At 41.5% G+C, this 24,163-nt stretch overlaps 3 protein-coding genes and 2 non-coding genes across 14 annotated transcripts in view; 3 read left to right on the forward strand and 2 right to left on the reverse strand.

Annotated features, from left to right (window-relative positions):
* Nucleotides 1-2,413: 2,413 nt before the first annotated feature.
* On the forward strand, nucleotides 2,414-2,485 carry trnam-cau. Its single transcript has one exon. It is a non-coding gene; the product is annotated as a tRNA-Met (tRNA).
* A 730-nt stretch (nucleotides 2,486-3,215) lies between these two features.
* On the reverse strand, nucleotides 3,216-4,855 carry mrpl58 (mitochondrial ribosomal protein L58). The gene is made up of 6 exons (XM_034227548.1): nucleotides 4,443-4,855; nucleotides 4,255-4,279; nucleotides 4,110-4,169; nucleotides 3,900-3,982; nucleotides 3,488-3,657; nucleotides 3,216-3,398 (listed from the first exon to the last, which is right to left on the reverse strand). Exons 1-6 carry the CDS (start codon nucleotides 4,605-4,607, stop codon nucleotides 3,314-3,316), a joined length of 588 nt encoding a protein of 195 aa, XP_034083439.1. The 5' UTR covers nucleotides 4,608-4,855; the 3' UTR covers nucleotides 3,216-3,313.
* On the reverse strand, nucleotides 4,825-4,896 carry trnaq-cug. Its single transcript has one exon. It is a non-coding gene; the product is annotated as a tRNA-Gln (tRNA).
* A 442-nt stretch (nucleotides 4,897-5,338) lies between these two features.
* daglb (diacylglycerol lipase, beta) lies at nucleotides 5,339-17,954 on the forward strand. The gene is made up of 15 exons (XM_034227547.1): nucleotides 5,339-6,316; nucleotides 6,414-6,565; nucleotides 7,056-7,230; nucleotides 8,078-8,345; nucleotides 9,690-9,812; nucleotides 9,928-10,055; nucleotides 10,885-11,011; nucleotides 11,136-11,219; nucleotides 11,953-12,030; nucleotides 13,086-13,166; nucleotides 13,348-13,475; nucleotides 13,844-13,912; nucleotides 14,499-14,571; nucleotides 14,657-14,910; nucleotides 16,846-17,954. Exons 1-15 carry the CDS (start codon nucleotides 6,222-6,224, stop codon nucleotides 17,039-17,041), a joined length of 2,031 nt encoding a protein of 676 aa, XP_034083438.1. The 5' UTR covers nucleotides 5,339-6,221; the 3' UTR covers nucleotides 17,042-17,954.
* A 772-nt stretch (nucleotides 17,955-18,726) lies between these two features.
* Nucleotides 18,727-24,163, forward strand: part of spag9b (sperm associated antigen 9b) — a 49,120-nt gene continuing 43,683 nt past the window's right edge. For 5 of the 10 annotated variants that reach the window (XM_034227486.1, XM_034227492.1, XM_034227487.1 and 2 more), the window contains exon 1: nucleotides 18,730-19,509. In XM_034227486.1, the coding sequence (XP_034083377.1) occupies nucleotides 19,210-19,509 (300 nt within the window). In that variant the 5' untranslated portion in view covers nucleotides 18,730-19,209. Of the gene's footprint in view, nucleotides 19,510-24,163 lie in introns of all 10 variants that reach the window. The other 5 variants (XM_034227490.1, XM_034227493.1, XM_034227496.1 and 2 more) reach the window with 4 other exon arrangements.

The following is a 24,163-nucleotide window of genomic DNA, read 5'->3' on the forward strand; positions in this document are numbered from 1 at the left end:
AGATGTAAAGACCTGCTCCATGACTCAGGCAGGGTGTCTGCACAGGGTGGGGCGGAGGGGGGGGGCAGTGTGAACCTCCAGCGTGTTACGACCCCCCAGTGAAGCCCCCCTGTGCAGAGAAGGAAAAGGATGGAGACACACCATATCATGGGGGTCCATACGTCTGTCGACGCCCACCCCAACCAAGAAGAGTCTGCAGAGACAGGGGCCTCAGAGCAGGGGCCTCAGAGCAGGGGCCTCAGAGCAGGGCCGTGTGAACCCTTTCATTATTAAAGGTAAATATCATTTGAACATTTTCAATAAGCTGTACTTGTTTTTAACCAGTGTTTGCATTTGTTGTTGTTTTTCAGAGAGGAGGAGGAGGAGGCACAATGAAGTGTTGCCTCTCAAAAAAGGTATAAATCCCATTATTTAATAGTTTTACCACATTTCATCAAATTCTGTATATCTGTATGGATTTTAAGTTTTTAACTATTACTTACTTATCTGGATTGTCTTTTGTTTTTAGAGAGGGAGAGGGGAGGGGGGGACAACATTAAGCATGACCTCATGCAAAAAGGTAAAAAAACAAATGATCTAATATTGTTGCTAGATTTCAAAGTTCAGTTCATCTGTTCACATGGGTTTGAAGGTTTTAACTTTGATTCCCTTTTGTTTTTGGAGAGGAGGGGAGGAGAGGAGAGGAGAGGAGAGGAGAGGAGGATGGTGGGAGGAGAGGAGAGGAGAGGAGAGGAGAGGAGAGGAGAGGAGAGGAGAGGAGGTGGGAGGAGAGGAGAGGAGGTGGAAGGAGAGGAGGTGGGAGGAGAGGAGGTGGAAGGAGAGGAGAGGAGGTGGGAGGAGAGGAGGTGGGAGGCGGAGGAGTGGAAGGAGAGGAGAGGAGGTGGGAGGAGAGGATGGTGGAAGGAGGAGGAGAGGAAGGTGGGAGGAGAGGAGGAGAGGAGGTGGAAGGAGAGGAGGTGGGAGGAGAGGAGGTGGAAGGAGAGGAGAGGAGGTGGAAGGAGAGGAGGTGGAAGGAGAGGAGGTGGGAGGAGAGGAGGTGGAAGGAGAGGAGAGGAGGTGGGAGGAGAGGAGAGGAGGTGGGAGGGAGAAATGAAGCGTGGCCTCTCAAATGTAAAAGGTAAATATCAATGTATTTAATCAGAAAGGATGTACATAATAATAACTCATCTGTTTAATCTTACTCTCTGAAGATTTGAACATTATGATGTTATTATGACAGAATGAAGGAGAGGAGAAGAAAGGATTAAAGAACAGAGAGGTGAAGAGACGAGGAAAGAGAAAGTGTTTTTCAGAAAAAGTCCAAACTAGAGGAGATGTCTCCGTTTGGTTTCTAAGATTGATGTTTGCAGTTGATTTTGTATTTTGGGAAATCAAAAAGCACATTTGATCATATTGTTTTACTATGAGGTTTAGAGAAGTCTATTTTACACAATGCTCACGATGAAAACCTTTCACTGATTTCCAAATGCTTCAGTTCAATGATTGCATTTGAATGAAGGTTAATGATAACAGTACAACAAAAAAACATATTTTGGAAAAAAGGGTGACAGTATTTTCTTATTATTCTTATAAGTTCTGGGTCCCATGAAGGACCAGCTCGGTGATATCCTTTACTGTACTGAACACAGGCCTGTTTCTATCAAACATGTTCATATTTGTAAACGTATATCATTTAGGTAATGCAGTCTGTTTATCTCCGTCTAAATACAGAGTGTAGTTGATATCATCCTAAACTGTTAGAATAGCATTCCATCTTTTCTCTTTGGTGAAAAACATTTGACTAAAATCCACACTGCTTTGAACAACTTTTTTCACACATCTGAAAATGCCACAAGGCTTTTCCACCAAATCCTCTGACAGCTCACAGAGATCCATTAATAAATCAACTTATGCTATGAAATAAAACAAATAAATACATATGTAAATGTAACTTGTAATCACATTTAACAAAATGTATTATATGACATTGCACTCAAAGGAGTACTACAACTGTAACTGTAGTGCATGTAAACTCAGTAGATATAACACACTGCTGCCACAGGGGGGCGATATTACAATGAAACACTTCCTAAAAACTAAACCATGCCTTGTAGCGTAATTACTCAAAGGGCTGCAACTAAATACGGGAAATAGGGAATAGGGATTAATTTTACGATTATTTCGCTATTAAGATGTTGGTCTATGAATTGTCAGAAAGTACACGATTAAAGAATCAATGCATGTAAGGCTACTTGATTTTTTTATAATGTTTATGAAATGTCCAAGGCATGTATTTAAATATCTTGTTTTGCAGTTCCAAACCAAAATACTTTCACTAAATAGAAATATCGTCACAAGAATACATACATTAAAGAAATGTGATACTATATATTGTGAGTATTTATAGTTATGATTGTATAATAGGTGCTGTGTAAGCAGAGTGGCGCAGCGGAAGCGTGCTGGGCCCATAACCCAGAGGTCGATGGATCGAAACCATCCTCTGCTAGCTTTTTCGTAGATTGTGAACAATGTATACTGCATACCGCTACCCAGTGTAGATTCTAACCATTTTTCGTCCCAACAACAAAAGAGGATTGCTGGCTAATCTAAAAAAACCTCTATTCCAGAAAATCTATCACACATCTGAAATAGTGTATCAGTTGAAAAGTCCCAGTTACAAACTTAATTTCTGAGTTCGGCGTCACAAGGTCTACGGGAATACATTCGACGTTCGTTTGAAGGTAGCCTTTCTGTGTATGTAAGTGGTAATGTAAAGAAAACAATAAAACGAAATAAAAAGCACAGGAAGGAACTGAACGTCTATACATGCACTGCCACAAGATGGCACCATTGGACCACAATAAAGTCAACTACCAGCTCTGAATTATCAGAGGGATAATGATTATCTGAAGGAAATAGCAAACAAACGAGGTATAGCTATATAACCACATGTAGGATAGCATGACTTCAACCTGTGGATCCAATCAGTACCAAATTATGGACAATATCCTGGCCAACCTTACAGACTTAACAAGAGTAAAAAAAACAGCTATCAATATAATGTGTGCTATATGTCTGTGCCTTTAAATTGTATGTTTTTCCCAAGATGTTTGGTTGAAATAATATAAAAACATTAAGAAATGTAAATGTAAAACAGAGACACAAAGTCTAATCATTTATTTCAAAGTGTTGTTTGTGTTCTAGTCTTACTCTGCCCAGGAACTACACAAATCGGGGACATTAATTCTTCATTCATTTAATACGAAAAATGTAGCAACCTTATTGTATTACAAGACATATCATTATTTACAATAGCGAGGTAGAAATATAACAGTTAGTCAAAATCCACTCGTCTGCTCTTCTTGGTAGCTGATTGGATCTTCTTCTCTTTGAGTCGCTCCTTGTCCCGTCTCGCTAACCTGCACAACATATTTTACATTGAATACATACACTACACACTGATAAGCAAAGTGGATCAACATTGATTTCCCCTACTGCTGGGTAATACCTGGCTGCCCTGAGAGCTACGTCCTCTGCTGTTGGTTCATGTGGCTTCTCGCTGGCCTCAGCTATGATGGCAGAAATCTTCTGTATGCAATCAGAGAGGTTTCTGTTCTGACTCCTGCTCAGCTCTGAGTTCACCAGCAGCTCCCCAGCCTTATTGATGCGGTTTTTGTTCTGTACCACGACGCAGAAAATGTGTTCAGTTGGTTTAGGGTGAAATCAGAGTTTCAGAGGTCATTCAAATATTATTGTTCTGTTTTTGGTTGATAATGTAATGATCCCTTGGGATAAAATACTTCCACTTAGGTATAAATGTAATATGCAGAACATGTGGTTTATTTGTGAACTACAGTAATAGAACAGATTGCAAAACTGTCAAATTGCGATCAACAACTCCACAGCCTTTTAAAACAAACCGTTTCAAAGATTTTCCGTCGAACATCCTCTGGGATCCAGTCTGCTGTTAGCACATGGAATCGGACCTCAGCCTTTGTGCTGACTGTGGATTGAGATTTGAACACACAAAGGAATATACTGTGAATGATAGGAAAGATTCAAGGCCTTGTACTAAGTGGCTGGAGTCACTTGTCATATATATTTTAATAATTAAGTAGAACTTTGAGTACCTTTATTTACATTCTGACCACCAGGCCCACTGCTTCTGCTGTAGGATACTTTCAGGCGGTCTGAGAAGAAATATATTGTTGAAAAATACAAAAAGAAAAAAACACTTTCTTATTCTGCTGAGTGAAAATATATTAGTATATTTACCCACTGGAATATGCACTTGGGAATCCTGCCAAAGTAAACATAAAATAAATGTATTGCTTTGGTGTACATTCAGGACACAATTACAGTGAACTATTAAAGACTTCATAAGGCTATCATGCAGTAGCCTACATGAACAGATTCATGAATTGGGAGGTCATTCCTCATACTTACAGTGTTATTAAACTAACCTCTGTGGTGTCTGCTCCTCGAGTCCCGTAAGCAACACGCAAATGTAAAGTGTTGTTGATGTCTCTTAATACGACATCCCTCAGTTTTATATGTTGTGGAATCCTGTTAACTGCTGTACTACGACAGAGAAAATAACAACAACGTCGTACTATGTGCGCCGCCATGTTGGACTGACTTCATAACAGCAAGTGAACTGGTATTCGTCAATGTAGCCATGCATGTACTTGGATGAGCTAGCTGCTGCTAAAGTGCAGTTTTATATGTAGGTACTGCATGCTGCCGAGTAGAAAACTATATGTATAGATTTATAAAACTAGAAACACACAGTAGTTTCCATCACCTTTGAGGAGTATGTTCATAACAGTAAATAATCATAAAGTTAGGTTCTACCGAGATTTGAACTCGGATCGCTGGATTCAGAGTCCAGAGTGCTAACCATTACACCATAGAACCACATGAGACCGATTTTCACAGCTGTAACTAAAAATACTGGTATTTATTAATTACTAATTACTAATTGTACAAAAACATATACGTAAGTAGACTATTTTTGAGCGATACCTTGAGGACAGTTGTTTGAGGCAAACTAGTCAGTGTATGTTAATCACAGTATTTAGAATAAAAAGCTTAAGTGCAAAGCTAATGTGAAAAGACTGTTACTGGTACCGTCATTATTAGAACTATCACGATATTTTCGGTGTTCTGCTATTCAGTTATTAGTTATTAGGAAAACATTTTTTACTTGGAATATTTTCATTCATTGATATGATGAATTGGAAATGGGGGACCCTGATGTAAACAAGACGAAAGTCTTTCTCTGGTCTGCATCCCCTTGACAATTGTATGTTTTGAGCTGTACTGTACTGTACCCAATATACAAGCTGTTAATACACTTTTCAATCATTCAATCAATCAATCAACACCTATAGCTGACAAATGTCAAACGTTTACAGTTCTGGTTCTGACTGCTTTAGGGAGATATATGAAATATGCCGAGCTGTCGAAATCAATTTAGTAACTTGGAAAAAAAACAAAAAAGTGTTCTACCACATCGGTCAAAAAGTGTCTCTCCTGCTTTAAATATTGAGAGGAAAAAATCCCGGAACTATTGTGCGGCGAACTCTGTTGCAATAGGGTAACACCAGCGGACGGACATGGCTTGTATTCCTTTTTCAAAACAAACCATCTTTCTATATTTAGATGCGTTTTACTTACCGTTATGTGGTTAGTTGCGAACGTTAGTTATAAGGCATTATCTTGATATATAACTTGCTAAATAATGGTAGTGGTTGCCATTCGGGATTAACGCTAGCTATCATTTTCTAGTAATAGCTTTAGATAGAGTATTTTTAGCTAATGCACGATAGCTAACGTCACGCAACGATAACGATCCTACTAGCTGTCGGTAACCGCATTAGTAGCATTATCTAATGTCATTCGGCTATATGTTGTAAGGTTGCCAAACACAGCACAGTATCCGACGTCAACATTTTACAGTGGACGACGTTAATTTAGGATACAATTGTTAACGTTAGCGGACATCTGCTCAAATACTCATCTTAACGTTAGCTTGTAGCGAGCGTTTGACGGATATCTCTCCCTTTGGCTGGTTAAGCAACATGGGAAAGTGACGTTATGATGTGACAACAAAGGGCAACGCTTGATGATCAGCGTGTGTCATGCATGACTTGGATTGCTCAAGAGATTCATACCCACATAAAGAGTGGTGAGAAGGTCAGTTAACATCACAGGGATATTTAGCCTTGTATAGCTGCAAAATGCCTGGAATGGTGGTGTTTGGTCGGCGGTGGGGGATCGCCAGCGATGACCTGGTTTTCCCCGGATCCTTTGAGCTGTTCGTCCGTGTACTTTGGTAAGTTGTCTCCTCCTGACGTCTAAGTAGTCAGACATAATAATAACATGCATTGACCCTGAATATCTGTCATTCTCTGCTGCTATTCTCTCCTTAGGTGGATTGGCACCATGATCCTGTTCACCTATCACAAGGGTAACTTTGATTGTAACGGTGGAGGAGTTCTCCACACCTTTCTGGTTGGACTCATGGTTGTGCTGGCGCTCATCATCCTGTCACTTTGTGCTACTGTTTATGTCAGTGCCCAAGGTAAATCAATTTGTGTTTATTTTCCTCCTTAAAATTAAACGAGCGTTACCTATATAGATCAGAAACTAGATCCACATTATTGTAGTGGCAGACATCACAGGAACTCAATGCTTTCACATCGTTTTGCATTCAGTAGGATGTTATTTTTTTCCGGCACACAGTTTCTGGGCTACACAACGAAAAGTATAGGAATCAGATGGGAAAGAATGTAAAAGTGTCATTCCTTTTAGTCCACACATAAGTGCCATCATTGATATTAAACTGATATAGACTTGCAAAAGGCGTAACTGTCAGAAAGTACAACTGTTGAAATAGCGGAAGGAGCCACCTCTGCCTCCTGTTGAAACCTTAATGGGACAGATGATTGGTTTACTGTCACCCTTTGCAACATCACAATCTCTCTGTGTTGCAGATCAGTACAAGTGACATGTTCAAAGTCCAGATACATCTCCTTTTGTTGACAACACAGATATCTATGATTGTTCCCCAGGTACCATTACAAACCCTGGCCCACGGCGCTCCATCCCTGCTCTGATTTACCTGCGAGCGATCCTGTACATCCCTGAGCTGGTGTGGGCCTGTCTGGGAGCCATGTGGGTGTCTGAAGACAGCAAAGGCTGCGATCCAGCCACAGTGGGGGCTGTCATCTCAGCAGTGATAGCCAGGTAGGTGGTTTAGGGTTACGATTTCAAAGAGTCATTGTTTTATAGTTCGCAGAGGGGTTTTGATTCAGCCTCTTTCAGGGTTCTTTAAACTTGATAAAGCGGTGATTTGTCCTCATATTAAAAACCAACGAAACAAACTTTGAAAACAATATAAAAGTACAATACAAATGGCATTCGTGCCCCACAGTAAAAAACATTTGCCTGTTCGGTGCCCAAATCCCCACTCCACCTGTCTGCAATAAATACCGCTATCACCCCACCCAAATCAGCTGAAGATATCTTCAAAACAAAAGCATCAAACTACATATGTAACATATATAATGACACTAAATAATGATGCAATTGCTCTATACAAAACAGCAAGAACATAAATGGTAATAATACAAAACAATTATTATCTCAAACAGTATTTTATTTGAACCTTTATGATTTAGAATATGCTTAACTCAGAATATACTCCTTGAACATGTTCAACATAATCTGGTGTTTCATCTTTTAATATTTCAAATAAAACCTGTTTTTTCCTTGCACCTCACACCAGACATGGAGCGGGTTGGAGCTAGCTAGACTTTAAATAATCGGGGGGGGAGTGTGTGGTAGAGAAACCCCCAATGGGAACTTTGGTATTTGATCCTTTGCACACCATTTTTGAATAGTAGGAAAAAGTTACAACATACATTGACGGCTGTGTGTACATTTATTATGTTACCTTAATTTTTCTCCGCCACATTTAAAGTTGCAAAATAGATGTGATGATAAGGGATTTGGTTAAGGTATCTTGAAAGTGCTTGAAATGTTCTTACCTATACTTTAATAAGCTGTATGAACTTTATTTCCTGTGTCACAGCTGGATCATCCTGCTGTTCACCGGGTTGGGCGTTGTGTTTGTGTTTGACCCGCTGGGAAACCCCCGTCCTCAGCACTCTGCCATGGAGCCTCTGGGAGTCAGAGACCAGCAGAGCACCGAGGGCACGCAGTTCCTGTCCACCGCTCGCTCCCTGGCCGTCAAGGTGTGGGAGAGCCGGCTGAGGCTGCTCTGCTGCTGCCTGCCACAGGACGAGAGCCACCGGGCGGCCTTCTCCAGCATCGCACAGCTCGTCGGGGGGTTCTTCTCCGTAAGACACAGCTTCTCCCTCTTGTCTGTCCTTGTCCTTGTTCTTGTCTTCAAATCTGGGTTCACATGTACAAACATATTGAGTGTACTCTAAGAGAGATCCTAACTTAGTCCAACAGGAGTGGCTTAGGAGTGATTGAGGAAATTCTCACAGCAACTCTGAGGGAAGAAAGGACAAACTCTTGTATCTTAGTGAGGAGGTGTGGCTGACCCCTTTGCTAGGTATGAACACATTATTTTATAAAACGGATTGATTCATAAAAAAAAGCCCTATTAGTGATTGGAATAGAATGAAAACTGAAATTGATAGGCGTATTTATAGAATTTGGTTTCTTTTTTAGAAATTATTTTGAATACGTCATGGCCATACTGAAAAAGTATAAAATCTGTTTTTCTTTAGGAACACAGTAACTTATTAAAATGCTGACATTTATATCTTTCCTGTGTTTGTGACCAATCTATAGCTAGCTGCATTGGTCGGCATGCACATCTCCCATAAACCAGCAAACAAGTCCTTTCTCTTCAGCCTCTTCAAAGCCCTCCTCCCTAGTCCTAATAGTTCTTAACCTTAGGATCTCTCTTAAGATGCTTTGTGAATACCTTAACCAGGATGTTGTCTTAACTCAAAGGGAAAATCCTTAGAAAACCTGGTATTATTAAATGTCATTTGTTATACGCTTTTATCCAAAGCAACTTACATACATTCCGTACTGTGGGCAATCCCCACAGGAGCAATTTGGGGTGAAGTGTCTCAGGGACACAGCGACATGCTGACTGCAGTGGGACTCGAACTTGCTATCCCCTGATTTGAAGTCCAGCACACTACGCACTGAGCCACAGCCTCCCTCCCTAATACTAATCATTTTCTTAACATATAATAATTTGGAGCAACTCTTTTTACTAGGAGCTTTATGAATGTGGCCCCTGTAAGTTAGAGGGTTTGAGGCAAACTGCATCAAGTCTGATGACATATTAGAACACCTCAAGAAAGACTACAGCTGGCTATGATACACTTGTGTGTGTGTGTGTGTGTGTGTGTGTGTGTGTGTGTGTGTGTGTGTGTGTGTGTGTGTGTGTGTGTGTGTGTGTGTGTGTGTGTGTGTGTGTGTGTGTGGTGTGTGTGTGTGTGTGTGTGTGTGTGTGTGTGTGTGTGTGTGTGTGTGTGTGTGTGTGTGTGTGTGTGTGTGTGTGTGTGTGTGTGTGTGTGTGTGTGTGTGTGTGTGTGTGTGTGTGTGTGTGTGTGTGTGTGTGTGTGTGTGTGTGTGTGTGTGTGTGTGTGTGTGTGTGTGTGTGTGTGTGTGTGTGTGTGTGTGTGTGTGTGTGTGTGTGTGTGTGTGTGTGGTAGGACACAGACCTGGTCCCCAGTGACATCGCAGCTGGTCTGGCTCTGCTGCACCAGGAGCAGGATAAGATGGAGCAGAGCAGAGACCCAGACATCATGGTGGATCACAGCCCCTCGTCTCCCATCGTAAGTCTGACCCTCGTGTAGTCACAGCAGCACAAGGAGCAGGACACACTACTTGTTTCAGTCATGCAAGTCTTTTAAAATAATGTTCTTATTGACGATCGTTTATTCTTCATAGGGAGAAGATTTGGAGACAGAGCTGGAGAAAGCAGCTCACTGTATGCAGTTTGCTGCAGCTGCCTATGGCTGGCCCATGTACATTTACTCCAATCCCCTCACCGGGCCCTGCAAACTCAGTGGAGACTGGTAAGATTGAGACTTTACTTATCGGAGTCAGTGGGACCTGTCAGAGAAGTCACACGGGTAGCCAGGTTAGGTTAAAGGACAAGTGTGTAGCTGTCAGGCCTTCAGACTCAGTGTGTGTGTTCCTCTCTGGGCTACTGTACTCACATGCTGGTGCAAAAGGAAGAAGTAGATTCAAAGGAATGATTGTAATGCTGTGTTCACATGGCTTCAGGCAGACAGAAGACAGACAACACTTCCTGCCAGCACAGAAAGAAAACATCCAATCAGTGTGATGCTATGGCAAGACAGCAGAACACGTGTTAATATCATTTGCCATGGTGATGTTTCATTGTTTAAAAATAATGGATATATCAAAGAAAATGTGATTACTCTTTATAGCATATAGCTTCTTGTAATATCATGGAAGGATTCCAAGCACTGATCTTTGGGGTATTGCACACAAATGAAAAAGCTTCCTGTTCCCCCTTGTTTTTCCCTCAGCTTAGTGGGCTACCTAACTTCAGGTTGTAAATTCCATTGCAGAGTACGGCGGGAAGTTTAAATATTTAACATTTTGAACGACAGTCTTATCTATATTTAACGATGCTGGTATTCTATGACTGCCTCACCTCATTGCTGCTTTCCTTCATTAAAGCAGAAGCTATACATCAATGAAAATATAGTTCTAAAGTCCTTTCACTATTCTGATTATAGAGAAAAAAGATGAACTGAAATCTAAAGCCCAATATTCTCCTAGGTGTAGACATCTAGATTTCAGAGTCAGAGAAAAAAGCTATATTGTTTGACCACATTGAGATTAAAAGTGTGATGTGTGTGTGTGTGTTATCAGCTGTAGAAGCCGTGAGGCTGAGTATGACATCGTTGGAGGAGACCACCTCGGCTGCCACTTCTCCTCCATCCTGCAGAGCACAGGTCTACAGTACAGAGACTTCATCTACGTCAGCTTCCACAACCAGGTACAGATCTCACATGTTCCCCTGTCAGACATACTCCTGTGTGTTCATAGTTTCCCTCAGATGGATTGTTTTAGGTCATCAACAGTCTCGCGATGTAACGTCATCTGAATCGTCTTTGTTGCAGATCTATGAGATCCCGTTTTATGTAGCCCTGGATCACAAGAGAGAGGCTGTTCTGGTGGCTGTCAGAGGAACTCTGTCTCTGAAGGTGAGTTTGGACTCCCTAACCCTACATATGTTGGTCAATTATAGACAAAGAAAAATCATTATTGGTTCAGCTGCTTGCTAATATATTAGATTGTTATTTCTCCCGGTTCATTCTTGTGTTTCCTGTTACACACATAGTGTTGGTCCTGGTTGGTTTTCATTTTCTCCTTTTCAATTTATTATTTAAAATGTGCAAATAATATAATCTACTACATTAAATATGACATGACCCTAACCCTAACCCAATGAACTAGTTTCTGTCCATGTGTGCACATGAATAAAGTTGTGCGATTTTGGTTTTGTTTTTTACCCTCCCATTTCCCGTTACTGTACAGAATGACTTCCCCATTTGTACCCCCGATGGTGTTGTAGGTGATAGAGGAGTGTTAAAGGCCACAGCTACATATAGGTGATAGTTGGTCTATTTTTGATGGCATGTAATAGTTCCTCTAAAAAATAAAACCCGATGACACACTTGTATGAGAGTGTTAACACATGTCTACACACCTTCACATTGGAAGTCAGAGACAGAATTATTGTGATGATTTGGTTGGGGAATATTATAGTCTCTCTGCTTGTGTTCGTCCACAAGACTTAAACATTCATTCTTAATCAAGCTTTAAATCAACCTTCAAACATTTCATTCCTTTCCCAGAGTCTTCAACATTGAATGATGCCTTTAACATGGGGTCTGAGACCAATATCTTGCTCATTTCACTCCGTCTGTCCTGCAGGATGTGCTGACAGACCTGTCTGCTGAATGTGAGAACCTGCCTATAGAGGGAGTGCTGGGATCCTGCTACGCTCACAAGGTGAACGACATTTAAACACGCCACCTTTCAAAAGCTTTTAATGTGTTTTAAACACAAACTGACAGAGTTGAGATTACCCACTTTTAGTACTGTTCTGATAATAGATTTTAAATGAAAAATAAATTAAGAAATGATAATTGGTTTTAGCAGTACATCCTCTGTTCCCTTTAATTATGAGCGAGAATATTTTTAAAGTATTGGGCACTATTGTTGAAAGCAAACTGAGATGCAACGCTATCACCAATGCTAGGTTTGCCAAGGCTCAACCACGTGCTTTAGGGAAACTTAGAAGCCTTAATGTGGACAGAACTGTGCTAGCATTATTTATAAGAACTCCATCCAGGGTATAAATGCAGACTAAAAGGGACCTCAAGATCTTTGTCCCACACAGTATTCAGCATTTAGCTCTGATGTTAAACTTGCACTTGGGTCTTCATTGATTTCCCAAATGATGCTAGTATGCTGTAGTATAATACGTTGTCATGTTATTACTGTTATTTTGATATAATTGTATGCTCTTTTTGAAAATCGAATTCTCCTAAAAGCACTAAAGGTTTCAAGGGACGGGTGGCGCAGTGGTCTGTGCATCTGATCATCAGATCAAGGGGGGTGCTGGGGAACTCCAGTTTGAAACCCGCTCCTGCCGCCACTGCGTCAGGCCGTTGTGTCCTTGGGCAAGACACTTCACCCGGATTTGCTCCTGTGGGTATTGTCCACAGTACATGTATGATACTAATGTGTACATGTAAAAGCGCCTCGATGACTTTGAGGCGTGAAGATGGACGGTGTGGCGCAGTGCGCTGTGCAATGATCATCAGATCAAGGGGTCAAACCCGCCGCTGCTGCGTCTGTAAAGCCGTTGTGTCCTTGGGCAAGACACTTCACCTGAACTTGCTCCTGTGGGTATTGTCCACAGTGGTGACCATTGCATGATGACCATAATGTGTATTTGTAAAGCGCTTTGAGCATCTGGAAAAGCGCTATAATAAATGTAAGGAACTATTATTATTATGTATTCAGTTCAGTAGAGATGAATGCTGCTGTGTTCCCTGCAGGGCATGTGTCAAGCGGCAGGCTACATCTACAAGAAGCTGGTCAACGATGGCATCCTAAACCAGGCTTTCTCCATAGCACCGGTAAGAAGGAGATTTCAGTTTGGGAACTACATTTCAGCCACAGAATGCATCATTACTTTCCCTTCTGCCAATCGTATCTGGAGGGAATGAGATTTCATTTTTAGGAAAAACAGCATTGATTTCTACACAGCTCTCCATTCCATTTATTGTAATCCTATAAGTGTTTCCTTTCTCCTTGTAGGAGTACAAGCTGGTCATCACAGGTCACAGTCTGGGTGCTGGCACAGCGTCTCTGCTGGCTATCCTCTTGCGCAATTCCTTCCCCACCCTGCAGTGCTACTCATTCTCTCCACCAGGGGGCCTGCTGAGGTAAGGAAAACTATTCAGTAACCATGGCAGCAACAGTTTGGCAAACAGATGACAGCCCATAAAACTGGGATGGTCCCCTGGCTTTGAAGGGTTACTCAATTCTAAGTCATTAGTTACATATTTCTTATAAAAGGAGATTATGATGTCTTTTTTTCCCTTGACGTGTATTATATAGATAAAAGAATGATCACATGATTGATGTGAAAAGTTTTAACTTTTAAACTATCAGTGAAGTTTCAGTCCTTGTTGTTTGACTTTGGTTGTATTGGTCTGACTTAGATATGGCTGTTTGTCACATAGAGAACACTCAGTTGTTAAAAATGTTACTAATGTAATGCGTTTTCTGTTCTGTGTTTCTATGTATGCAGCAAAGCCTTAGCTGATTACTCCAAGGACTTTGTGGTGTCCGTTGTGCTGGGAAAGGATCTGGTTCCCAGGTAACTAATGGCTATTATTTACTTCTTAGCCTTAAGAACATATTGTTTAATCAAAGTTTCAATTTATAACATATAACACATATATTTTGATACTGGTTAGATCGTTGTAGCTGTTTGGTTTAGACATTATTTCCAGTGGATCCCTGAAGATAAATATATGTTTGTGTGTCAGCAGCACTGGAGACACTTGTTTTCCAAAAGCCAATGTGAAAGTGTGGTGATGACTATTATAGAGCACTGTGTCACAGAGTGGCTCTGCCCTGTTGTTAGAGGCACAGAGCAACTTACACGCTACTTATTTAAAATAAATGTTCTATGTTTGTCTGTTCTTCTGGACCATTCTCAGAAACGCCTGGATGGAATACATTTTATTTTGGCACAAAATCCACTTGTACATAACGATAAAGTGATTAGATAGATCTTGTCAAAAGTCAATATCTCTTTGGCCATAACAACAAACACATTCTCAGCCATAACTCAATCATTGATGTGATCATTGAGGCATAAGGCGGTAGTTCTAGTTGTTGATACTGTTTGTCCTTTGTAATATTCCCATTCTTTTTTAATCATTGTTCTTTTTGTACAGATTGAGCCTTCCCAATATGGAGGATCTGAAGAGAAAGATTCTTAAAGTAGTTTCAAACTGCAATAAGCCCAAGGTAAGAACCATTCAAAGCCATGAATTGAGTGTTAAATGTCTCGTAGGTCAGGTCAGTCTTTTAACATCTTTTCTGTGTGTTTCAGTACCGCATCCTGCTGCAGGGGTGTTGGTACGAGGTCTTCGGAGGAGACCCTGATGACTTCCCCACTGAGATGGACAACAGGAGGGAGGAGGAGCTTAGCCAGCCTCTGTTGGGGGAGGAGTCACTGATGTTTCGCCACTCATCATCCTATCAGAGCCTGGCGTCGGACGAGTCCCCTGCTCATACTGCTACCCACTTACCTCTCTTCCTGCCTGGACGCATTCTGCGCATCACAGAAGATGGGCCGTCACGGAGGTTTGTCTACAAGTATTTGTAATCTCTGACTTCCCCAGATCTAACGCAGAGTGGTGCAGGGATGACGTCTTTGTGTAGGCCAACCCCTAAAGTTAGCATCAAACTGGTTCCCTTTAGAAGGAGCGCATAGGATTTTGGAATGACGTTGAAAATAAGTTCTGTGGCAAACACACATTTATGATCGTCAGGCGCTTTGTTCAGATAGATGATCTTTACAATTTAACGCAACTTTTATGGTGACAAGTTAGGTTTTAAACAAACTGCATTGACTACAATTAACTTCATGTCACAACCACTGTCACAAAGGCAGAATTGAGCTGTTTCTTGGAAATCGCCCCTTTTTAAGTCATGTTTAACTTTAATAACGACTGGGGGTACTGAGGAATATCGTAGAACAAACTGTTAAGATCTCTTAGGTTTGTGTAAAGCAGTGTGTTATTCAACAGATTTTAGTTTTTGCAGGAGCAAAACCATCATTTTTAAGATAACAAAATGGCTTGTTGGAGCTCCTGCTCCCCCCCCCCCCCCTCCCTATGAGCCCACTGTGCTCTGATTGGTCAGCTCGCCCACTCTGTTCTGATGAGTCCACCACCGTTACAGCGGAACATCAGTGATTATGTGTGTTACGTTCCCTACTGGGCTAGGGGAACCAACACAACCAGAGTGGATTGGTAATAACTATAAGTGGCTGACATCGTCGTGGATTCATCTTCTTATTACAGACACATGCATTTCCTAACATTCGGTCTATATGCTGTCAAATGTATTATCTCTTCGATTTACACACGGCATCTATTGCACGTCTGTCCGTCCTGGGAGAGGGATCCCTCCTCTGTTGCTCTCCCTGAGGTTTCTCCCATGTTCCCCTCAAACTGTGGGTTATCTCTGGAAGTTTTTCCTTGTACGATGTGAGGGTCTAAGGACAGAGGGTCTGAGGACAGAGGGTCTGAGGACAGAGGGTCTAAGGACAGAGGGTCTGAGGACAGAGGGTCTGAGGACAGAGGGTGTCGTTTTTTCTCATACTGATATTCTGAACAATCTGTGCTGTTGTATTTGCTGTAAAGTGTCTCTACTGTAGGCTAATTTTATTATATGTACAGCACTTTGGCTCCACCAAAAATCGTTTATAAATGTCCTATATAAATAAAACTTGATTTGATTTGATTTATTATAACCCAGTGTAAAACATAATGGCAGACAAACAGCCTGAAACAAACAAAAGGGCCAAGCTTAACTATAGAACAAACAAAGGAGGACTTCAAAAGGGATTGGATGACGTCAATCCAATCACCTCTTCGGATGTTGCGAGGGCGGGACGTCGAGGAAACCTGACAGCTCATTTGCATACACACACACATGCACAACAGAATTAATAGCACCAGGAAAACAGCAGCCGTAACAATGTGTTACAATGGCGTTTGTTAGCAACCAGAAAATGACACCAGTAATGACAAACAGAGGAGAATGCTGCGTGGGGTCTGGGTGCCGTGTTGGCGTGACGTTGCGGGGCTCGCTGCTCCGCCCTTTGAGGCTCGAGGAGCGGACAGTGTGAGGTGGATTACTGGTGTCGTTTCCTGGTTGCTGCGTGGGGTCAGCGAGACAGCGAGACAGCGAGACACTGCGGAACTCAGCCTGAGCACACACACACACACACTCACAGCTACACACACTCCTTTTTAACTGCATTCATTTTTCTTCTGCTGACTCTGCATATTTCAGTTCTTAAAAATAAGTTGATGCTAATGAATTGTTTATGTATTTTAGCAACTTTGCTGGCGCTCAAATGGACAATACAACCACTCTATATCAACATATTGCACTACCTCACCACCAGATTTGTATCAGTGTTGGGTGGAACGTTGCCCAAGACTCTTTGCAATGCAAATTGTGAGATGGATTTGCCTCTAAAATTCTTGTTTCTCTCTTTTCCCTCAGATCCTGTTTTTCCCAGGTCCGGTACCGCGCAGACTGGTCCAATGAAATGTCATTCAGGAGTGTTTTGATCAGTCCCAGGATGCTGGCAGATCACATGCCCGACGCCATGCTCCGAGCACTCACCAGTCTGACCAGGGACCGGCCCTTCTCCCTCTGCCCGTCGTCTTCAAACAACACCAATCACAACACTGTCTGAAACGTGTCAAAGAGACTGAGCTCCCAGACTTTACAGTACTTTAAGCACACTTCAGTTTTTTACGTTTTCCTCCATGCTTCAAATACTTTCTTGCTATTCAATTGCATCTTGTCTTCAGGTTTAATCCTGAAGACCCTTTTCTCTAAAATACATTTGAAAAATTGATTGTAATGGTAACGGAATACTTAAACCATCGAGATGTACCTGCTGTGAGCTTCATGAATGAACAAGTACCTTGCTAAATTGCACTTTTAATGATTTATTTCCATTTGTTTTATTTCAAATCCCTGAGTTACTGCGCGAGCTACTTTATGCCATGATCTTTGAATGTGCGTTGTGTACCATATTTGCCAGTGCTGCAGTTTTAATGTAATGTCTGTTCTACATTTGATGTTTTTGTTCATGGTAGACACAGGCCCCCATGGCCACTGTAAGTGTCACATGCTGTCTTCCTGATCTTTGGAGAGCAGTCTGATCCAGGATGTGAAGATACAAGGGTGTCTTATACCCTGGACTAAAGCATTACCTCCTCATTGTATAGTAACTGTGCTTGGTATGTGTTGTGTTTAATGTCTCGAAACATCAGGGTGATCAGTGCCTATGCATCACAGAAAAATAAGTCAACAGAATTGCTTTACAAAAAAAAAGACAGAGGTGAGTGTTTACAATAAGTTCTGTTCTGCGTTCACTATAATGCAGTTTCAATAGTGCATGATGTACGGCAGAACATATTTAATGCAACAGGTAGAGCGATTGTACATTACTTGAGAACCTGTTTACTTGCTGTGAATACTTCATATTTTTTTCACGTAATATATAATAAAGTTGAATCAACTGATGCTTGCATAACAATTTCATATTCACAGTAAATTGAATTGGAATTCTTGATATAAATTAAAACACTTGTAAAGCACACTGCATCCTTTAATTTTTGTGTACACTAGAAAAGGTGAAATACAATCATGTACTATTCTCAGCACTGGCAACTGTTGTTGAACTGAAAGCAAGTCAGCCATATGAGTCAGTGAGAGTGGGTGTAATTCATTCTGAAATGTCTCCAATGATTAACACTAACAATTAGCTTCAGTTTTGACTATCCTTCATCAGCTCTCTTTAGCATGTGACGTAAGGCGACGTCCCGTCAACAACTCATGACCTCTTCAAGTGATGCTCGGAAATTCCCATTTCTGAACTGGGACGCGGTCAATTGCAGTGCTGACCGAATGTAAAGTATCAAAGTTAGCTCAACATATTTCTACTTTTGTCTTTAAATGTATGTAAGAAAAAAAAATGGCACAGCTACATAACTAGGCTCCTATGTAAGCCCTGCAACTTTAAAATAAAAGGGGAATGTCCAGTCATCCAGGGAAATTAATTTGTGTTTGAAATAAATCTGACAAAAGGGGAACATTACATTATTAAGAAAACATCACCTGATGTTATCCTTACCTCAGTAAATAAACATATAGTAACAAATAAGCCGTTTAGATGTTATAATCAGGGTTGGATAAGGTTTGTTCTCCGCCCCTTAGACGTCACACAATATCAACTATATAACAGGACACATGAAATTATTATTGTATCTTCAACAACAATGTCTACAATCTGGTAGTGTACATGTATGTCTTGCCACTTACTACGTTGTATTATTGTAGTTGTTCAACACTTTTACAACATTGGAGTGCTTTTGCTGTTTTTGGTGCACTTTTGGTTTTGGCGTTTTGCCAAATTGGACATCCAGATTAGTGTTTATCTGGTCAAAACGGAGACAAATTAGAATCTGACATTGTATTTGCAGTGGGCATATTTATTAATTTCATATGTCGCTTAAATTCGTCCATCTCAATTTTTCCGACAGCACTTGAAGGCAGCATCAGGAGCTCATCTGTTGGACAGGGAAACTAATCAGGAGCCAAGTGAAGACTTTTCAGTGGCGCTGCTAGCTCCCAGGCTAGCAAGCTATCAGAGTCAGCCGTCCAGTCGAATAAGGAGGAGTACAGACTTTGTTTCTAAAGTACAGTGTCTCTTCTGTACAGTACACAACACTCAAACTATGTTTTAGAAACACCGTTTTGTTGCGCTAAAGTAGCAAGGCAGACAGCCTCTGGCCAGCTGAAGCTTGCGGCTAGCTCATTAACGTTAGCTGGGAAAGAAGTGGAGGCAAGAAAATGGAGCTGGACGACGTAGTCCTGTATCAGGATGACTCGGGAAACTCCACCATGATGTCCGAGCGTGTCTCAGGTCTGGCCAGTTCAATATACCGAGAGTTTGAACGGCTTATCGAGAGATACGGGGAGGATGTAGTGAAGGAGCTGATGCCGCTGGTGGTCGCCGTGCTGGAGAACTTGGACTCGGTGTTCGCTGTCAACCAGGAGCAAGAAGTGGAGCTGGAGCTGCTGAAGGAGGACAACGAGCAGCTCGTCACCCAGTACGAGCGAGAGAAGGCGCTGAGAAAACACACAGAGGAGGTGGGTTTCACCAAAACACTGCCCAACTACTTTATAACCAGGATTACAGATGAAAGGCTCGTATTATGCTACAACAAGATTACAAACCCAATTTATAAATCTGGCAATTCACTGTCGCGGTGTTTATCAACTATATATATCCCATTAATCACAAATAAGTACTCTATGAAATATAAACGCTCATTTTCTGTTTGACATACCCACACACTTCATTTCTCAAAGGAGAACTACACTTCCTCACGTGGTTGCTGAGACTAACTGGGGCATTTAATGTAGGACAATTGAGGGAATAGAAACTTCAAACTTTTCTAAATAATTACAGTTTAATGGTGTAAATGCATTTCCTGAACGGCGGGTCCATCCAGTTATAAAGACCGCCATGTATGTGATCCAGATCTTACAATTGAAGCGCAAACATGACATGTGAAGCACACACTGTACTTTAGCTGCACGTCCATGCCTCTATGGACACCCTATGAGGAGGATACCGTGTCACACTTGGGATTGCAGTCAATGCGCGCCAGATTGAAAGCATCCACATGGATTCAAGTCAAGCCTCAGATATGCAAACTAGTTAGTGATATGCTTGCAGGATGGTTGCAATGAACGCACATGTATTACAAGCTATTGCCACGCTGTACATTACTCCACCTCTACAGTGCAGTCTCATTTTGGACGGTGACACATTCACGTCGACACTAGCACACTGGGTCTGATTTTAAGATGTGTGTGTTTTCATTATAAGTCAATGGTGTTTTTAGTTCTACTGGAAGAAGAAGGCATGCTTAATAAATCCCTGAGGGAACTTCAGGGAAGATTAATTTCTCACTCTGTTGTTAACCTACAGTTACAGCTAAAACACATGCATACATGCACAAGTAGAACGGAGACACACTAGGCCTGAAATACACACATGCACAAAGTATGCGTTGATGGAGAGGTGTCTAGCCCCTACTGACCTTCACTGCACTGTATGAACGTGTTGGTGATACTGTATAAACACAGCTATTGTTCCACAGTGGGCGTCTAGAGTTAAATGTTGAATGCACAGACTTTAAAGTTAAGTTAAGTACGACAGGCACACATAACTCTCAGCTTTGCTCCTGTACACACATCAGTGGGTACCGTTTGTGATGAGTTATTTTCTCAACTAAAGTTACAGGCTGCCCCCAGTCAGTGTGCTTTAGGATGATACAGGTGATGGTGAGATTGGTTGCAAGACAAATAGGATGCAAATGCGCCACTTTAAGTGTGCACATGTTTTTGCCACTCCTTAATGTTTCCAGAGTCGTTGACATTTGACTTAACAGCTAAATGTTGAATGACAAGCGCAACAGGTCACAGAGCGGTGTGTGTGAATAATTGATGTCATGTCGTAGCATGTTGCGAAAGCTTTCAGATGGACCGGTGCACATGAGATGTTCCATTGGTATGTTATGGGGCTTGCATTGCTCTTGCTTCCTCTCCCTGCTGTGTGTGAAATACCCATAGACTGTATACCTCGTCTCCTACACAACTAGCTCTTCCTCTGCCAGGCCGCCTGCGCCCTCATGGCTGTGTTCTGTGGTATTCTTATGCTGGCATGATGTCATAGGTTGCAACTGTACACCCTCTCTAAAGCAGAGATCAGCTCCTGAACAACTCATATAGGAACTTGAATGAACAATTACATTTCAGGATGTGGCATTAATGTGTGTTGCTACCGATCAGGACTGCTCGCTTATGGCAGGAATCATAGTCACTGTCATTATCGGTCAATCTTGAGATCATTTTGTAAATGTTTCAAGTGAAATGCATCTGGTGGGCTCTGACTGTGCTCTTGTACACAATCAAGTCATGAACACATGGGCTGTATACATATGAATGGTGATGACATGATAAAACAGCCACACCCACAAAGCATGGTAAATATGGCTGTTACCCATAGCTGTTACCTACAAATGAAGATAAGGAAAAGATCTGGTCAACAAATAAATAAACAATGTTAGAAGATATGACCAGGCGTTTGATGCTCAGGGTAAGGGGAATGTTTGCTTTTGTTGTAATAATGCTTTACATAGCTATTTCATTGGAGTAAAACTTTTACAAAGACATTTTTCGCAAAGCTTGTGTATGTAAAATGAGAGACGAATGATGAATAACTTTTTCGTTTTACAGCTATGTGGTGATGCGTTCAGCAATATATGTAGGCTACATTTGTATTCATGATAGAAGTTAGTGAAAAAATAACAATGCAAATCAAATAAATATGCTTTGCTGTCGTATTCAGTCAATCTCAAGAGTGCATCATTCCAAAGAAGTTACAGTTCTCACTGTCTGGGCAAAATGAAACCAATGCACCTTTCTAAGCTTTCCATACTTTGCAGTTCATATTCAGGTTCTTTTATTGAGTTTGTGTACACAGCGATTGGTTGAAAAGTTAAACAGACACGTACGCCCTCCACATCCCCCTCATCTATAATCCGTCGGTTACAAATAACTGTGACTAAGTTGCATTGTACGTGGGTAAACTGACACAATAGTATACATTCATGAAACTCACACTGTTTATATGCAAAATGTCCTCACACCAAAGCCACTACCTACTCAATGGAGTGAATAGCTGGGCACAGCTCGGTTCCTAAGCTGCTCATTTGGGTGACAAGACGCTCATTAATCCCGCCAAACAAACACATTGTACGAGCCAAGTTTGGCTTTTAGCTGCACCGAGCCCAGAGGAATACCCCTCTTAGTCGCTCGTCTCGGCAGAGCAGAGGAAAAGGCAAGGCAGGAAGTTCTTGGGGGAAAACAGCCCTTCCCTCAGTTCTTTTGTCCACTCAGGGTTGTCTGCTGACCTTCCATCAGTTCGGTCCGTAATGAAATCTCTCACTAACTACTGATTTACATTCCAATGCAAATGTGTACAGGCATTCGTGGTTTCCTAGAGGATACATCTTACTGACTTTGGTTATACGATCAACATGATTACTCTTTGACTTCGCAAAGCATGCATTTACACAGATAACTTTGTCGATTTTGTGTGCATCAATCTGGTGCACTATGAGAGCAAAATTAGGAGGGTAGATCTATGAAAAACGTTGTGCTCATGTAAACAATGTTGTGCTCTAGAAATGATAAACACATTGGTTGTGAACATTTGAATGGTGAGGACATGGCAACACTTTCAGACCCACAAAACATGGCAAACAGGGTTAATACTCAAATCAAAAAACCACTGGTTGGAGAATAGGGATTCATACAAGAGGATGAATCTTACTGACTTCCCTGATCCGTCCTTGAGTTATATCCAGCGCTAATAAGCGAATGTAACAAAGATGGACCTTGTTTTAACATCAACATTTTAGCATCGTCCTTTTGCAATGTATCCTCATAGTTTTGATTGAGTGATGAGTTGCCTTTCGAGTCCTTGTAATAAGTACTTTGTTACGTAACACAACCACTTGTTACGGTTTAGAAAATATCGCCTTAGTTACTTGAAGTATCGAACACGCGTAACAAATAGATCCGCATTGCTTCTGGACCCAGCTATCCACCGCAGCCTCCTTCCTTCATGGACTTTGCGGCTCTTTATACTATGTATAATCTCATGGCTAACAATTACATGGGTTCCATACCAATTGATTACGTGGGGTATTTACGTATGACTTTTCGTAGGTATAACTACAAACAGTGTATGCCAACTGCATTCATTATGTGCATGTTGTTATGTTAGCATATAGCATATAGCAACACTGTGCCTAAGTCACACAAAGCTGCCGGCATGTCTGTAGAATACTTCTTTTTCTAATTCAACTGCATCCGTCAGTGGGTCTATCAGCAGCTGCGTGTGTCTGGAGAATATGCCCAGCCTATGGCTATGCACATATTCTAAGTCACTTGATTGGCTCAAGCTTTCATTTACCACAAAGGGCTGCATGTGTTGTTACCTCAATATTATTAACTGTGTGATTATGATGTAATGATCCTATTTGAAACAGTTCATTAGTGCTTCAGTTCATTTCATCTGATGGCCAAGACAACACACAGCCACAAACACTGAGAGGACTTGATTCCACTCAATGCTAATTGAGTGCCAATACAGTGGAGCCCTGTCTGTGTGGGTCTGCACGCACTTGTGCCGGAGCCACATGTGTTGTGTGTGTGTTGTTGGCACTCGGCGACAAAGAGAGCATTATACAAGCAGCGTAGGGGAAGAGTGCACGCTAAAGCGCTGGAACACTCATTCTCTGGAGCGCTGTCATATGCACAAGCCTTCTTCCTGGGTCATATGATGAGCAGCAGTTTAAGAGAGGAAGATGTTGGGAGTTCTAAATGATTGATAGAATAGAAGTGTATCGTCTGCATGTGTCATCCACACAGTAGGCTACTCTCAACAGTGATAGTTTGTGTAAATCCAACGAGGAGAAACCTGTTCTCCTCGAATTCAGCAGTTTATAATGATCACAAATGAAGGCTTGTAACCGTTTAGCTACCCTTCGTGTTGTTACGTGCAATCCCACATGAAGGGGCACACCCCACTATGAAACCTACCGTCTGTAGTCTAGCCCAGTGCTATGTTAATGCTCTTAGTAGATTTACATGTGAAATAGTAGATTACTACACACACTTCAGAACTTAAGATGTTCCCTTGGTGTTCCAGACATTACATGACATG

This window comes from Gymnodraco acuticeps, unplaced genomic scaffold, assembly GCF_902827175.1.
Source record: "Gymnodraco acuticeps unplaced genomic scaffold, fGymAcu1.1, whole genome shotgun sequence".
In the NCBI taxonomy this organism is placed as follows: domain Eukaryota; kingdom Metazoa; phylum Chordata; class Actinopteri; order Perciformes; family Bathydraconidae; genus Gymnodraco; species Gymnodraco acuticeps.

Coding starts and splice junctions, on each gene's coding strand:
- daglb (XM_034227547.1), top strand. CDS start 6,222: ATGCCTGGAATGGTGGTGTTTGGTCGGCGGTGGGGGATCGCCAGCGAT. Junction 11,220..11,952: donor GAGGAACTCTGTCTCTGAAG/GTGAGTTTGGAC, acceptor TCTGTCCTGCAG/GATGTGCTGACAGACCTGTC. Junction 14,572..14,656: donor CAAACTGCAATAAGCCCAAG/GTAAGAACCATT, acceptor TGTGTGTTTCAG/TACCGCATCCTGCTGCAGGG.
- mrpl58 (XM_034227548.1), bottom strand. CDS start 4,607: ATGGCGGCGCACATAGTACGACGTTGTTGTTATTTTCTCTGTCGTAGT. Junction 3,983..4,109: donor TGGTCAGAATGTAAATAAAG/GTACTCAAAGTT, acceptor CTCAATCCACAG/TCAGCACAAAGGCTGAGGTC. Junction 3,399..3,487: donor GTAGCTCTCAGGGCAGCCAG/GTATTACCCAGC, acceptor TATGTTGTGCAG/GTTAGCGAGACGGGACAAGG.